Source organism: Microcaecilia unicolor, chromosome 10 (genome assembly GCF_901765095.1).
Source record: "Microcaecilia unicolor chromosome 10, aMicUni1.1, whole genome shotgun sequence".
NCBI classification, from domain to species: Eukaryota; Metazoa; Chordata; class Amphibia; order Gymnophiona; family Siphonopidae; genus Microcaecilia; species Microcaecilia unicolor.
Genome location: NC_044040.1, coordinates 179,359,786 through 179,373,423, shown reverse-complemented (window position 1 = coordinate 179,373,423; position 13,638 = coordinate 179,359,786). Strand labels below are relative to the sequence as shown.

The following is a 13,638-nucleotide window of genomic DNA, read 5'->3' as shown; positions in this document are numbered from 1 at the left end:
TCGCCTGTTTTTCATTTCCTGGATCACCTTTGCTGTCTAATGCTGGCTGTTTGCTTTGGCTGTGTGCTTTTGCAGAGGTTCTTCTCCTGTTTTCTCCCAGCAATTTTGGGTAGGACTGAGCCTAAAGTGGGCTGGCCCACCCATGGCTATGCCACTGCTTTATAGTAGAACATTAAGGCAAAATTATAATTATGAATGTAATGTTGAAATCCGTTGATAATTGTAAATTGGCAGAAAATATATTTTAATAAACACTTCAGTCACACGTTTGCTCTCTTGGAAAAGTGCACTAAGAGGATATTAGACGGATAACAGACTAGGTAGATCTTATGCCTTTTTAAAAAATCTATTATAGCTATTTCTAGATTGACAAATAAGAACTGAAAAAGATGTCAAAATACTTTGCCCATCCATGAAGGAGAAAATAAGATATTTAACCAATTCAACTAAGTTCTTCATAGAAATTTAGTCTCAATAGTATTTACTGGTATTTCTGTGGAATATTTTTTCCAGTAGCTCAAGAAACAAGCAAACAAATCTGGCCATTCCAGTATTTACCTTCCTCATGTGGTTGTCCCAATCCATTGGCGTCTGGTGCTGTGGTTTTAGCTGCTCCTTTCGGAGACTGCAAGAGTTTCAGAACTAGAACTTCAAATTCCATCATTAGGGACACATATCCAGCACAAAAAGCTATCTGTATAGGAGTGACATTAACTACGTGCAAGTTAAGAGAACGTTCAAAATCTAGTGCAGACAATTCATTGTTTAAACTCAGATGTCTTAAGTAGAATAGGACTAGTTTATTTTTGCAGCCAACAAGAAGGTCTCCCCGAACAGGGCAACAAGAAACACACAGTGGAGAGTCTGAAAGAGGCATTTCTATAATATCCATCTGGTCTCTGGGGCCTCCGTTAAGTGGATTCTCTATCATGAGTCCCACTAAGCGGACGCTGGTTCGAGAATTTCCAGTTGACTTGCATCTCCAGTTCACATAAGCTCGAAGAGAAGTAACTTGGTTTTTCTCCTCAACTGCAACCAGATAATCTCCTAAGAGTAAAGGACAGCATTGTGAGAAAAAAATGTGCATTTATATATATTCATAGATAGTTATGGTTTATTTACCTTTATATACCACTTTTCCTAAAAACTTAAAAAGAATTGAAACTGAAACAGAATGCCAATAAAGGATGGCAAGTACTCATACTAAGAACCTAAAAATATAATATTAAAAAAAAAAAAAAAAAAAAAAAAAAGAGTACATATGCATACATAATAATCAAACTGATGGAGTCAGTGAACTTAACGGATTACTTCTCTAACAAGTGAACAATCATGAAATGCTTTACAGAATAAAAACTATTCAAGGCTGTTCTAAATTTGGAATAATTTCAATTGACGTTAAACAGGAAGGGAGTGCATAGCAAAAAGCGCACTGCCTCGTAAAGTTGGCTTCACATATAGAAGGGCTTCGTAGTCAAACTCATTAAGAGACCTCAGAAGCCTTGGGGAAGCATAGGGTACAATAATAGAAGCAAGAAAGGTGAGGACACCAAGATACAAAACTTTTGAATGAGGACAAGAATTTTAAACTGACTACAGAAGGAAATTGGAGAAAAAGTGGGGTGACAAGAACAAAACATTTTGCTCAGGAAAGAGTTCTTATTGCTGCATTTTGTAGAGTCTGAAGCTGCCAGGTTGATGCATTTGGAAAACCAGAATAAACTGTATTACAGTTGTCCAAGCAGGTAGTACAGAATGTTTTATTGTAATACAGAATGTTTTATTGAGAGAAGACATCAAGGTAAAAGAACAGAGAATGAAACTGCTGGAGAAAGAAAAACGTGTCTTGACCAGCTTGGCTGAGAGCTCCTGGATAATGGAAATACCAAGATGTTTGAAATTAGGAGCAAGCTTTATAGTAGGGCCTGGAATTTCCAGTCACCAGCTTGTCATGTGATGGAGACCTATGTTCACGTATGACATTTGTGAATAATTATTACATGGTCTAACAACATAATGCAACCATGGGCAGTAGGATTGGTTGGGCAAACTGAGGATATGGCCTTATCAATATTTTGCCCAACACCAGAAATTAAAAGTGGTTAGGAGTGGAGGAGCCAGAGATTGGTTTGTTTGGCTCCTCCAAAATGTTCTGTTGTCCCTGATTACAACATAGTCTCCACTTTCCTTCCAAGCATGGTTGCATAGCTGTACAGTGACATGCATAATCTTTCCCTTTTGCTTACCCACATCGCTGTAGCGCATTTGTCTCACTTTCCCCACCGTGTTAATGCTGCAGAAAGGCTCGAACACGTCCCGACTCGCCACAAACACATCGATCTTGCAAGCTCCAGCACAGGCCACGAAAACACAGTCCCGGCCGCAACAAAACAACTCAGGCTCCTGTTTCATGGGTACAATCTGCTGAGACCCAAAGGGGTGCAAGTTATAGAACTGAACCATCTCGCCACCGCAGTACGCTTCACCTTCAGTTCACTGGAGACCCCCTTCACAACCCATAACGCAACAGCCTGCCTGAACCTGACGAACACCGACGAATGGAGCTTACAGGACCCCAGCCCTGCCTAAGCACATAGCTTCCTCTTAGGCCACGCCCCTCTCACCAACCATCCCAGCTCGCCGTCTTTCACGAATTCAGGGATGGAACGCTCGCACCTCTTCCACAGCCACTTCCCACGCTGCTTGTGATTGTTGTGACTCTATCTATACCTTTCACATTTACTGCCACTGACTACCTACGTCGTGGGTTTGACTGTCACGTGACGCCTTCACTCCTCACATATCCCGCCCACCTGCCACCACTGTATTATTCAAGAAGGTTAGATTGAGAAGAGGAGACGGTGCGACAAGGCTATCTAACCCAATGGGTTGAAGCCAGTAGGCGGAGCTTGCTACCACACTGGTTCACCCAAAGCCTGGTGTTATAAAGATTGAGAGTAAAATTAAACTCTTTTTTTCATTGGGGTACATGGAATCACATCTTCACCTCTTCTCTTTTGTACAAATAGATTATTCTGTTTTGAGCATGTTTCAGGGAGAAGTGGCTTTCATAAGTCAAAATAATAAAAATAATTTTTTTCTTTCATGCAGATCTCTCATTTGTTTAAACAAAACTAAATGGGCTATAAGCCACCCTAATGCAGTATGTTGGGTTTCTTATATTTTGTCCTTGTGATAACATATACTGTGCCAAAACTGGAAATACAGTGACACAGAATAATAGAATTCAGTAACATCCAAAAGTTATTAATTAACATTTTAATTGTGTTTGCATTTGGATAATAACTGAGAAAATGCTATTGAAAAACTACTTGAAGAAGAAATAAATATATATCACATTTAGACTGACTCTGGACTTCTACATGAAGGTAGCTCTGCCCTCATTAAGTTCCCACAAACCATCTTTCTCTTTTCATCTAGGCACAGGGGAAAAAATTGAAATGCTCTCAGGTTTCAACCTTATTCATGTTTAATATATAATGTCATAAGTAAGTAAATAAATAGAAACTCTGAATGTTGAGCACCTGATTCTCATAACATGATGTCTATTTTAGTGGCCCTTTACCAGGAGAAAAAAACCTCTGCACGAATATAACACATGCTAGGGTGTCCCTATAACTAGCCTCTCCAAATGACACACTGATTACAATTTATAACAAATTACTACTCTACCTATGAAAAGTTATTCAGTTATTATATTTCCTCTGTGTACATCTGTATGTTACACAGACTAGCATGTTTGAAAATATAAGTGAGATTAAATAAAAAATACTACCAACAATAAGCAATGACAACATGGATGCAGTAGCTCATAGGTTTGTTTGCTTTGATGATGGCTGCGCAGGGAAGGGGAAACACAGACCAACCTAAGTGGCTTCAACTTTTGACACCATGCTTTTGTGGACCTGAGCTAGTAAACATAGAAAAAGAAAAAAAGTTTGAACGGATACTACACAGCGAAATGTCGCGCCCTTTGCGGATCGCAGATATCCGATTGGTTAGCACGTCGAAGATGGTTTACTGAGTGCCCCCATCATTATCTTGGATTGGGTCTTGTTTCTTGGTGACCCTTCTGATTGGTGAACACAGCTGCCAATTAGCAGTTGGTAGGCTGACGCTTTATGAGTCCGAAACAAGGCGGTTGGTAGCAAGGAAGGCGGTAGAGGAATTGGTAGTGCGCGCACAACAAGAGGAGTCCTTCTATTCCTATTCCAACGCCATCGCCAGAGTTGATTGGAGGTGTTGATAGTGTGGGATCGCTTTTTGTCGCTGTGCCATTGTGACGTACATCGGGTAACAGCGGTGGTTTTTAATAGTGAACATGTCCTGGATGTTTATGAGGTAAGAAAAGGAGTCACATGCTGCCACTGTGGCCTTAATTCTCCCCATCAGAATACTGTTTGATGCATACTTGGCACGTATACCAAGGTAATTTAATTTTCATGACTAATATCTGTGTGAAGTTTAACAGTTTTTTTCTTCGAATTGTACTTTTTTTTGGCGACGGGAATGCGACCTAAGTCGAATATTCCACAACGATAGGACTGGGCTTCTAGTTACCTGATTCCGTTTTTTTCATTTTTAGAATTTTTTTATTAAATTTTAATAACAGGGGTAGGAAATACAAATTACAAGAAATAATCACGTAATCACACCAAAGAATATCAGTGGACAGGTAACAGAGGGAGGAAAAGGAGGTATTGATCTGTGATAACGTGATATCCCCCAGTATGGCCATTTGGTGTTAGGACAGGGGTTCTATGTATAGATCCAGAATAAATTGGTGCATTATTTTTCTTTCAGACGTTCACTTTTCTTCAGTATATGTGTGGGTATATATGCAGTTGTGGATGCTATGGTGTTTTATCGATTGGTCCGAAGATAGCTTGACAGTCATGACTCGGGACCTGGTGCCAAGGGGAATAAGGTGGGCGTGGAGCTGAGTTAACATGCATTAAGAGGCAGTTGCATTCTGATGTAAGCAGTCTAGCAAATAGCAATTAGGAGCCAGACCTCAAGGTAGGAGGGAGCCAGAGCCCAAAGTGGGAGGACACATTTTGTTCCACTGCCCTGCTGCTCTTCACCCACTTCTGCCGCTGCACATACCTTGGATGGTGGGGGTCCTTAAGCCTTGCCAGCTGAAGCACCGCCACCGCACATACCTTGGCTGCCAGGGGTCCCCAACCCCCGCCAGGTGAATACTTTGTCCAGCGCTGGTCTCCTGTGCCGCTGCATTGCCTGCCTTGCTCTCTCTTCTCCTCATGTCTGGCATGCTCATTTTAGTCTCTAGCCAAACTGGGGGCCCAGGCCCCCATGGCCCCCTGTAACTATGTCACTGTTAGCAGTTAATACCAGGGAAGTATTAATATTTTAAAATGCACTTTAAAAAAAAGAAAACATTTCCTTTAGAAATTGGTTATAAACCTTGCAGTCCAGGGTTTTGTTTGCAAACTCTTTTTAATAATGTAGTAGATGATGGCAGATAAAGTCCTGTACGGTCCATTCAATCTGCCCAACAAGATAACCTGATCTTGATTTGTTCTTAACTGTTTAGAAGTTTGCCCAGCACTGGCCTTGTTCTCCTGTTACAGATGCTGAATCTGTCCAGCCACAATCGGGGCATAGACCGTAGAAGTCTGCCCAGCACTGGCTTTGCTTCCCAATTACTGGTGTTGCCATCTAATCACTGCTAAGCTTGTGGGTTCTATACCTTCTCTACAGGATTCCGCTTTGTGTTTATCCCATGCATTTTTGAATTCCATTACTGTTTGCATCTTCACCAACTCCCAAGGAAGAGCATTCCAGGTATCTACCACCCTCTCTATGAAAAAATAGTTCCTGACTTTGTTCTTGAGTCTCCCCCATAGCAACCTCAATTCATGTCCTCTAGTTCTACCACCTTCCCATCTCAGGAAAAGGTTTGATTTGTAAATTTAATACCTTTCAAATATTTGAACGTCTGTATCATATCACCCTTCTCTCTCCTTTCCTCCATGGTATACGTGTTCAGGTCCTCTGTTCTCTCCTCGTACATCTTGCGACGCAAACCCCATGCCATTTTGGTCGCTTTTCTCTGAACCGCCTCAAGTCTTTTTACTTCCTTAGCAAGCTACGGCCTCCAAAACTGAACACAGCACTACAAGTGGGACCTCACCAATGACTTGTACAGGGGCATCAACCTCTCCTTCTACTGGTTATATCCCTCTCTATTCAGCCTAGCATCCATTTGGCTGTGGCTACCGCTGTGTCGCATTGTTTTTGTCACCTTAAGATCCTCAAGGATGTTTTAGCACAGAGGAACTGTCCAGACCTCGGTGCTGGGCAGCATTTAAGTTTTTTTTTTTTTTCAAAGTACTTGCTGTTACAGTCAAGACTGGTGTGTATGTCTTTGATTGTTATTCTTTTCTATGCTTAATGGAGTTCTCTTCTGGTTATTTATTTACTTTTATTATTGTACATCGCCTTGACTTTCATTGTAAAAAGGCGATTCATCAAATGTGAATAAACATAAATGTAAACATACACTTTAGATAAACCTCATTGTTAAAGAATGCTTGTTTAAATGTTAGACTTGCACGTAAGTATATTTCAATAAATTACATTTTTGAAGCACATGGAAGGGTTGGCTTTGAAGCCCAACATATTTAAAGGTAACACATCTCATTTTGTTTGATGTAGTGAAAGCATAAAATGATTTTTCAAATGATTTGTGTTGGTTTCTGTTGGATTTCATTACAGGGGTTCTTTATGGAAATACTTGCAGTCTTGCCAGTATGGAAGAACTGGTAATTCGTTGCATCATTCCCCTCCAGCTTTCTTTTTCAATTCCGAGCCAGAGGAAGTGTTGTGTATTGATAACCCCTCTGCTTCAGCTGATGAGGAGATGGATTCAGTTGTTTTATTTGGAGTTATGCGAGGGAATGTTGTTGGACTCCGTTATTATACTGGAGTGGTAAGTACCCCATGCTGTGCTGGGCTAATAGTTTTATGTAAACAAAATAATTAGTTAAAATCCATTGAAAGGGAATTAAAGAAACTGAATTAGCAAGATTCTTGAAAAGATCCTCTGTCTCTTAGTTTGCTTGCTTTTTCTTTGGAATAGCGGACCTCTGCCATCCACAGGACAGCACCAAAGCAAGTCTGTCTTGCGCCATGCAGCTGGGGGGCTCTGCAGCTGAAGTCCCTCTGACTCGGGACATACTCTCTGCTCCCCCTACTGGATACTGTAATGGCTGTGGTGTCGCAAAGGGTATCTTCCCAAGTGTCTGATGGAATGCACACAGTTCTTCCCGGGAGCGTTGAGACTGCAAATTTCCAGCAGCTAGCACAGCACAGTACTTTTGAATTGGGCTGGGTAGGTCCAAGAATTGAACCTGGGCCTCCTGAATCTTTCTACAGGTAGTCGAGGTAGTCCTAGGCTCTTTGTAGGCAGATTGTATAGGGAGTTCTGAAAGTTTAGGGGTTCATTCCATTCATGTCCTTTGTGGGAAAATGTCTGATTTATTGGGGCTAATCTACTAGTTATAATTTTTCTCAAGACACCATAGGCAATAAATATCTATTGCATTTTTAGCACATGCTAGTTGAATGCCTGAATAGATCATTCATCTTCTTTAGCATGTCTATTATTCTATTTACATAGGCAACCATAATAACCCACCTATACTGGTTCCAAAGAGATGCTGGAACATAGTACATAGTACATGTGCAGTAAAGAGCAAGTACCTTGTAATAAACATTTTATTGTAGTTCAATAAATAAGCCCCATTGTATCTGGAATCTTAAGGATGTGATTACATCATTATTTCCTGTTACATATGGCACATGTGGACCCTGTAGCTTGGACTTATGAGGACAATGTGTGATGGGAACTAATATGTGAGTCACGTGGTTATATTTTGTTCTGTTGAATTTTGTTAACAAACTTGCCTTTATGATGAATCATATTGGTTCTGTTATGAAATATCTAAGCACCCCTTTTCAAATTTTGCAGGTTAGCAATAATGAAATGGTTGCGCTTCAGAGGGAACCAGCTAATCCCTATGATAGGAATGCAGTAAAAGTAAATAATGTGAATGGCGATCAGGTCGGCCATATCAAAAAAGAACTAGCTGCAGCTGTGGCTTACATTATGGACAACCATCTGGCTAAAGTTGAGGGGTAAGCAGAATTTATTTCTCTTTGATTAGGAGGGGGAGGGGAAAAACCCTAAGACCTTTTGGGTACATTTTCAAAGACTTTGATGCCATTTATGCAGATAAAAATAGAATTGATCTGCATGCATCAGCCCTGTTTGGACATGCTGTGCTTATGCTTTCACAATGTGCTAGTTTTTGGCTTTATAGAAAAGAGGCATTCTAGTGGGGGGTGGGGGAGAAGGGGGTTTGGAGTTGTTTTAGAAATTTCACATCTGTTCAATTTTCCCAAAACATACGCTGGTGGTGTGATCTTAACACAACGTTTTAAAACTTTAAGAGTACCTGTGGACCTTTGGGAGTCTTAACAACATAGTAGTCATAGCCGGGGGGGGGGGGGGGTAACTCAGTAGCCATAGACATTGGGGGGTATAGGATGCCTAGGATGTCGAGGTACATTGGCACATATGTAACACCTACAGTGATGTGAAAAAAATTTAACCCCCCCCCCCTTCTGATTTCCTTCTGATTGTATGTATGTCACACTGAATGGTGTCTGATCGTTAAAAAAAAATGTAATATTACACAAAGGGAACCTCGGGTATTTCTGTGCAGACTCTAGGAACAGGCATGCCTTTCTCCCCAGAGCCTGTATTTTTGCTTCACGAAGCTTTCATGCTAAAGAGGTCTCAAGAGAAAGCTGTGGATTCATGTCCATTGTTATCTAAGGATTTGGGGACCATTCGGCTCCTAAATGCAGATGTTTATAAGCCTCAAATGGTTGGAAGTCTAGCTTGGTTATATCTCTTGATCTTTCACAGCATGCAGATTTGGCTTAGAGATCAGTTGGAAGAAGGGGAGCTTCTAGTTGGAGAGGACCCCCTCAGTTGTATGTTTTTTTTTTTTTTCCTTTTTGCAGAGATGATTCATGTAAGTAACTATCTCTACGGCTCCAGCTCTGGAAACTTGTCCCTCAGGAAATCCCATTTGTTTGGGCAGTAGAAGTCCTCCTAAATCTTTTGCAATCCATCATGCTGCTCAGATTCGCATTTCTTCAGAGTGGAATGCTCCTGAAGTGACTCTTGGAGGAGCTATTGCAAAATGCTATCCATTGCTTCAAGAAGAAAAAAAAATAAGTTTAAACAGCATAAAGCGGATTGCTTTGCTTTGGAAACAGTGATTACCAAGAAGACTGCTATCCTAGTAGAGGGATGTACATCTGTAAAAGATTTCCAAGATTGGAAATTAGAGACCATTCTTAAGCAGATCCCCAACAAGATAAATTCATATGTGCTACTTTTTGTGTATACCTTATCTTGATTTGTATCTGTCATTTTCAGGGCACAGACCGTATAAGTCTGCCCAGCACTATCCCCGCCTCCCACCACCCAATCTCGGCTAAGCTTCTGAGGATCCATTCCCTCGGAACAGGATTCCTTTATGTATTGCCACACTGGAACAGACCAAAGGTCCATCAAGCCCAGCATCTTGTTTCCAACAGTGGCCAATCCTGGTCACAAATACTTGGCAAGATCCTGAAAAAGTTCAATATATTTTATGCTGCTTATCTCAGAAATAAGCAGTGGATTTTCCCCAAGTCAATTTATTAATGGTCTATGGGCTTTTACTATAGGAAGCCGTCAGTAACTATCCTTCCTGGTTGCATCAACACCAGCTTTATGAAGAATTGTCAATTGTGTGGATGTGAACAAATTTATTAATACTACCCCTATTACCCATAGCAGCCTATATGTGCTTTGATTGTTTCTGCAAGAGGTAAATCCCTGGCTAGGTGGTTATTGTGGTTTTGTAATTGGTCCTCAAATAATGCTTCAAAAGCTTCGATGAAGACTTGGAGAAGTTAGTTAATGATTTAGAAGATACTAAGACGCACAAACTGCCAGAAGATAAACCTGAATCTTCCTCCAGACAGAATTCTTCCAGGCCCAGAGTTAGGGAGGCAAAGACGTATCGGCCAGGGAAATCAAATTCCTATCACCGTACTAGATTTGAAGGCTTTATCACCTTTCAAGTGGGTAGAAGGAAACTCCCAAGGGCCATGGCCTCTGGAGCTGCAAGATTTGTCCAATGAAGCCCTTTGAGTCTACTCTTTCCAGGAACAGATAGGCAGTCATCTACCTTTGTTGTAAGAATGGACCCAAATTACTTCTGACAGTGGGTTTTAGATGTGATTCAGAATGGCTGCAACTGGAGTTTTCCCTGCCTCTTTCAGATACCTTTATTCTTTCTCCTTGTGAAATCCTGCCAAAATGTCACCCTTCAGACCTAGGAACCTTAGTATCAGTTCCTCAAAATGAGAAGGGCATGGGAAGATACCACGGAAAGGCGGTATATCAAGTATTTTGTAACTACATTGAAAGCGGTTTACATATATACAGGTACTTATTTTGTACCTGGGGCAAACTAAGGCCATGACAATAAAGAAAATCGCAGCAGGGATGTAGAACTGCAGGTTCAACAGTGGGAGTAATCTAAATAGCAGTATTCTTACTGTGTCCTGAATTTTTAGAGACACGCAGGTCACGCTTCTTTCACAGTACTGCAGGTATATTGTCTAACTAGTAGTGAAGTGGATTTATAGCCTGTCTCACTGACACAGACTACTCTAATTATTTGGGTTCTTTTGGATTCGTATTAGATAAATGAAACCTTTATTAGAGGTGCTAAAATCTACAATGATTAAGATATATACAATGGTTAGCAATATACACACAATGATTAATCATTACATCACTGGTCTCTACATCTAAGCAGTGCTAAGAGTTCTTAGACCAGGAAAGGAAGCAATAATACATTATATACATACATCACTGGTCCTTACATCATCCAGGCTCTTAACATCAGCTGGGGGGGCCCAGTTCACAGCGAGAGCCAGGAGCTTCTTTGACTAGGAACAGATCCTCTGCGCAGCGTGTCCACTCACAGATGAGCCCCCACTCTGCTGTAACAAGCCCCCCTTTTTATTAGGCTTAGAGCTCATGTTCAGAGCTAAGGAAAATTACAGAATGCTTCTCTGTTTAGGTAAACAAGCCACTGTGGGAACGTGGTCACATGTTTTCCAAGTCCAGGTGGCCAGGCTGAACTTCGCAAACAAGCACCATCCGCCCCTTTGCATACCAAATTAATTAGAGCTGTGTCTTATCTTCTGCAACTTGTTTTTGTATTTACAAGAAAAGTTACTTTTGGTCAAAGACAGAAGATTTCAGAGTTCAGTATCGATCAAAGCAGGATTGAAAAGCAATCCTTTAAATCTTCCATTACAGGTCTATTCCTCAGTTTTCTATTCTCTGCGCTCCTCTCAGGCCCGGGAAAGAGTGTTCGACAGTTTTTTGGCTTTTTGCCTTATTTTTCTTTATTTTATTTTCAATTCTACAGTTTAAAAAAAAAAAAAAAAAAGGTTCCTGCAGTTTCCTTTACTTTTGTCCACCTTTTAAAGTTCCTTTGTTTTTGGCCGCGGTCGGGTTGTTCCCCTTATTTTTGTGCCCTTTTTTCTTTTAACAGGCACAATCGCGTCTTTTGATTTAGCCGGAGCCGTTTTTCCTTCCATGTCATCAAAGACACCCAGCGGTTTCAAACGTTGTACTTGGTGCAACTGGACCATCTCAGGTACTGATACCCACGCCTGGTGTATCCAGTGTCTTGGGCCTGACCATAGCCCAGCCGCTTGTAGTCTGTGTTCACGCGACGGGTGGGAAATCAGTCTATGCATGGTGCGGTGTGTGCTGCACGCACGCCAAAAGACTCTGGCAAAACGTTTTTAAAAATATTTTGCTTGCAAAATGCCGATTCTACTACTACTACTACTACTACTTAACATTTCTAAAGCGCTACTAGAGTTACGCAGCACTGTACAATTTAACATGGAAGGACAGTCCCTGCTCAAGGAGCTTACAAGCTAAAAGACAGGTGTACAATCTAAACAATCTAAAGACAAGTGTACAGTCAAAAGACAAGTGTAGAGACAGTCTGATAGGGCATACTATATTTCACGAAAGGTTAGGTGCTGAAAGCAGCCTTGAAGAGGTGAGTTTTAAGCAGAGATTTGAAGATGGGTAGGGAGGGGGCTTGGCGTAGGGGTTGAGGAAGATTGTTCCAAGCATAGGGTGAGGCAAGGCAGAATGAGCGGAGCCTAGAGTTGGCAGTGGTGGAGAAGGGAACTGAAAGGAGGGATTTGTCCTGTGAGCGGAGGTTACGGGCGGGAACATAGGGGGAGATGAGGGTAGAGAGGTAGTGAGGAGCCGCAGACCGGGTGCATTTGTAGGTAAGGAGGAGAATCTTGAATTGTATGCGGTATCTGATCGGAAGCCAGTGGAGTGAGTTGATTCCTGGGCCGACGCGGATGTCAACCCACATTTGAGAACAATCAGCCTGCTGTCCTCGGAGAATACCTGCTACAGGTAAGCAGTGCTTTTTTTTGTGCCGGTACGCAACGGTACGGCGTACCGGCAACCCTCCCGACGCGACCTGCACTTTTTTTTTTTTTTAAAGACGCAGAGGCGCGAACGATGCAGGCAGCGATTGAAGGAGGCTGTCTGCGTCGGAGCTTCCCTGTGCGAGTCCCGCCTACGTTGTTACAACTTCCTGTTTCCGCATATGTGGGACTCGCACAGGGAAGCTCCGACGCAGACAGCCTCCTTCAATCGCTGCCTGCATCGTTCGCGCTGCTGATTAGTCCGGGAATTGCTGCACATGGGAGAGGGGAGGACAAGGAACGGACAACTGCTGGGAGGGCAGGGCAGGGAACGGAGAGCTGCTGGACATCGCTGGGAGGGGAGGGAAGGGAACAGAATTGCTGGACATGGGAGGGAAGGGAACAGAATTGCTGGTCATGGGAGGGCATGGAAGGGAACAGAATTGCTGGACATGGGAGGGTAGGGAATTGCTGGACATGGGAGGGCATGGAAGGGAACCGAATTGCTGGACATGGGAGGGCAGGGAAGGGAACAGAATTGCTGGACATTGCTGGGAGGGGAGAGCAGGGAACGGAGAATTGCTGGACATGGATGGCAGGGGGCAGAGAAGAATCGCTGGACATGGATGGCAGGGGAGGACTGGACAGAGGATAATCACTGGACATGGATGGAGGGAAGAGAGGAAGGAGATGCACATGGATGGGAGGGCAGGGAAGAGAGGAGAAATGCTGGAAATGGAGGGAGAGCAGGAGATAGAGGAGAATTGCTGGACATGGAGGGGTTGGCGGGGAGAGAGGAGAAATGCTGGACTTGGATGGAGGAGAGGGGAGAGAGAATTATTGCTTTATATGGATACAGGGGCGGGAGGAGAGAGGAGAAGTGCTGGACATGGATGGAGGGGAGAAACGAAAAAAGAAGATGATGCACATGGATGGAGATGAGGGAAAGGGAAGAGAAAAACTGCACATGGATGGAGAAAATAGGCAAAAACTGGATCCACGTTATACCTCCTCCAGTCAATTCCACGGAGGAGGACCCAGCTTTTACTT

The 13,638-nt window shown here is 42.4% G+C and overlaps 2 protein-coding genes across 3 annotated transcripts in view; one reads left to right on the top strand and one right to left on the bottom strand.

Moving 5' to 3' along the window:
- Positions 1-2,762, bottom strand: part of HPS3 (HPS3 biogenesis of lysosomal organelles complex 2 subunit 1) — a 41,814-nt gene extending 39,052 nt beyond the window's left edge. Inside the window, exons 1-2 of one of the 2 annotated variants that reach the window (XM_030216318.1) lie at positions 2,247-2,762; positions 559-1,047 (exon numbers count right to left, since the gene is read on the bottom strand). In XM_030216318.1, coding sequence (XP_030072178.1) covers positions 559-1,047; positions 2,247-2,463 — 706 coding nt within the window. In that variant the 5' untranslated portion in view covers positions 2,464-2,762. The remainder of the gene's footprint in view (positions 1-558; positions 1,048-2,246) is intronic. The other variant, XM_030216317.1, reaches the window with a different exon arrangement.
- Positions 2,763-4,189: 1,427 nt separating this feature from the next.
- HLTF (helicase like transcription factor) overlaps positions 4,190-13,638 on the top strand; it is a 117,423-nt gene continuing 107,974 nt past the window's right edge. Inside the window, exons 1-3 of the mRNA XM_030217045.1 lie at positions 4,190-4,362; positions 6,760-6,973; positions 8,015-8,181. Of these exons, the coding sequence (XP_030072905.1) occupies positions 4,343-4,362; positions 6,760-6,973; positions 8,015-8,181 (401 nt within the window). The 5' untranslated portion in view covers positions 4,190-4,342. The remainder of the gene's footprint in view (positions 4,363-6,759; positions 6,974-8,014; positions 8,182-13,638) is intronic.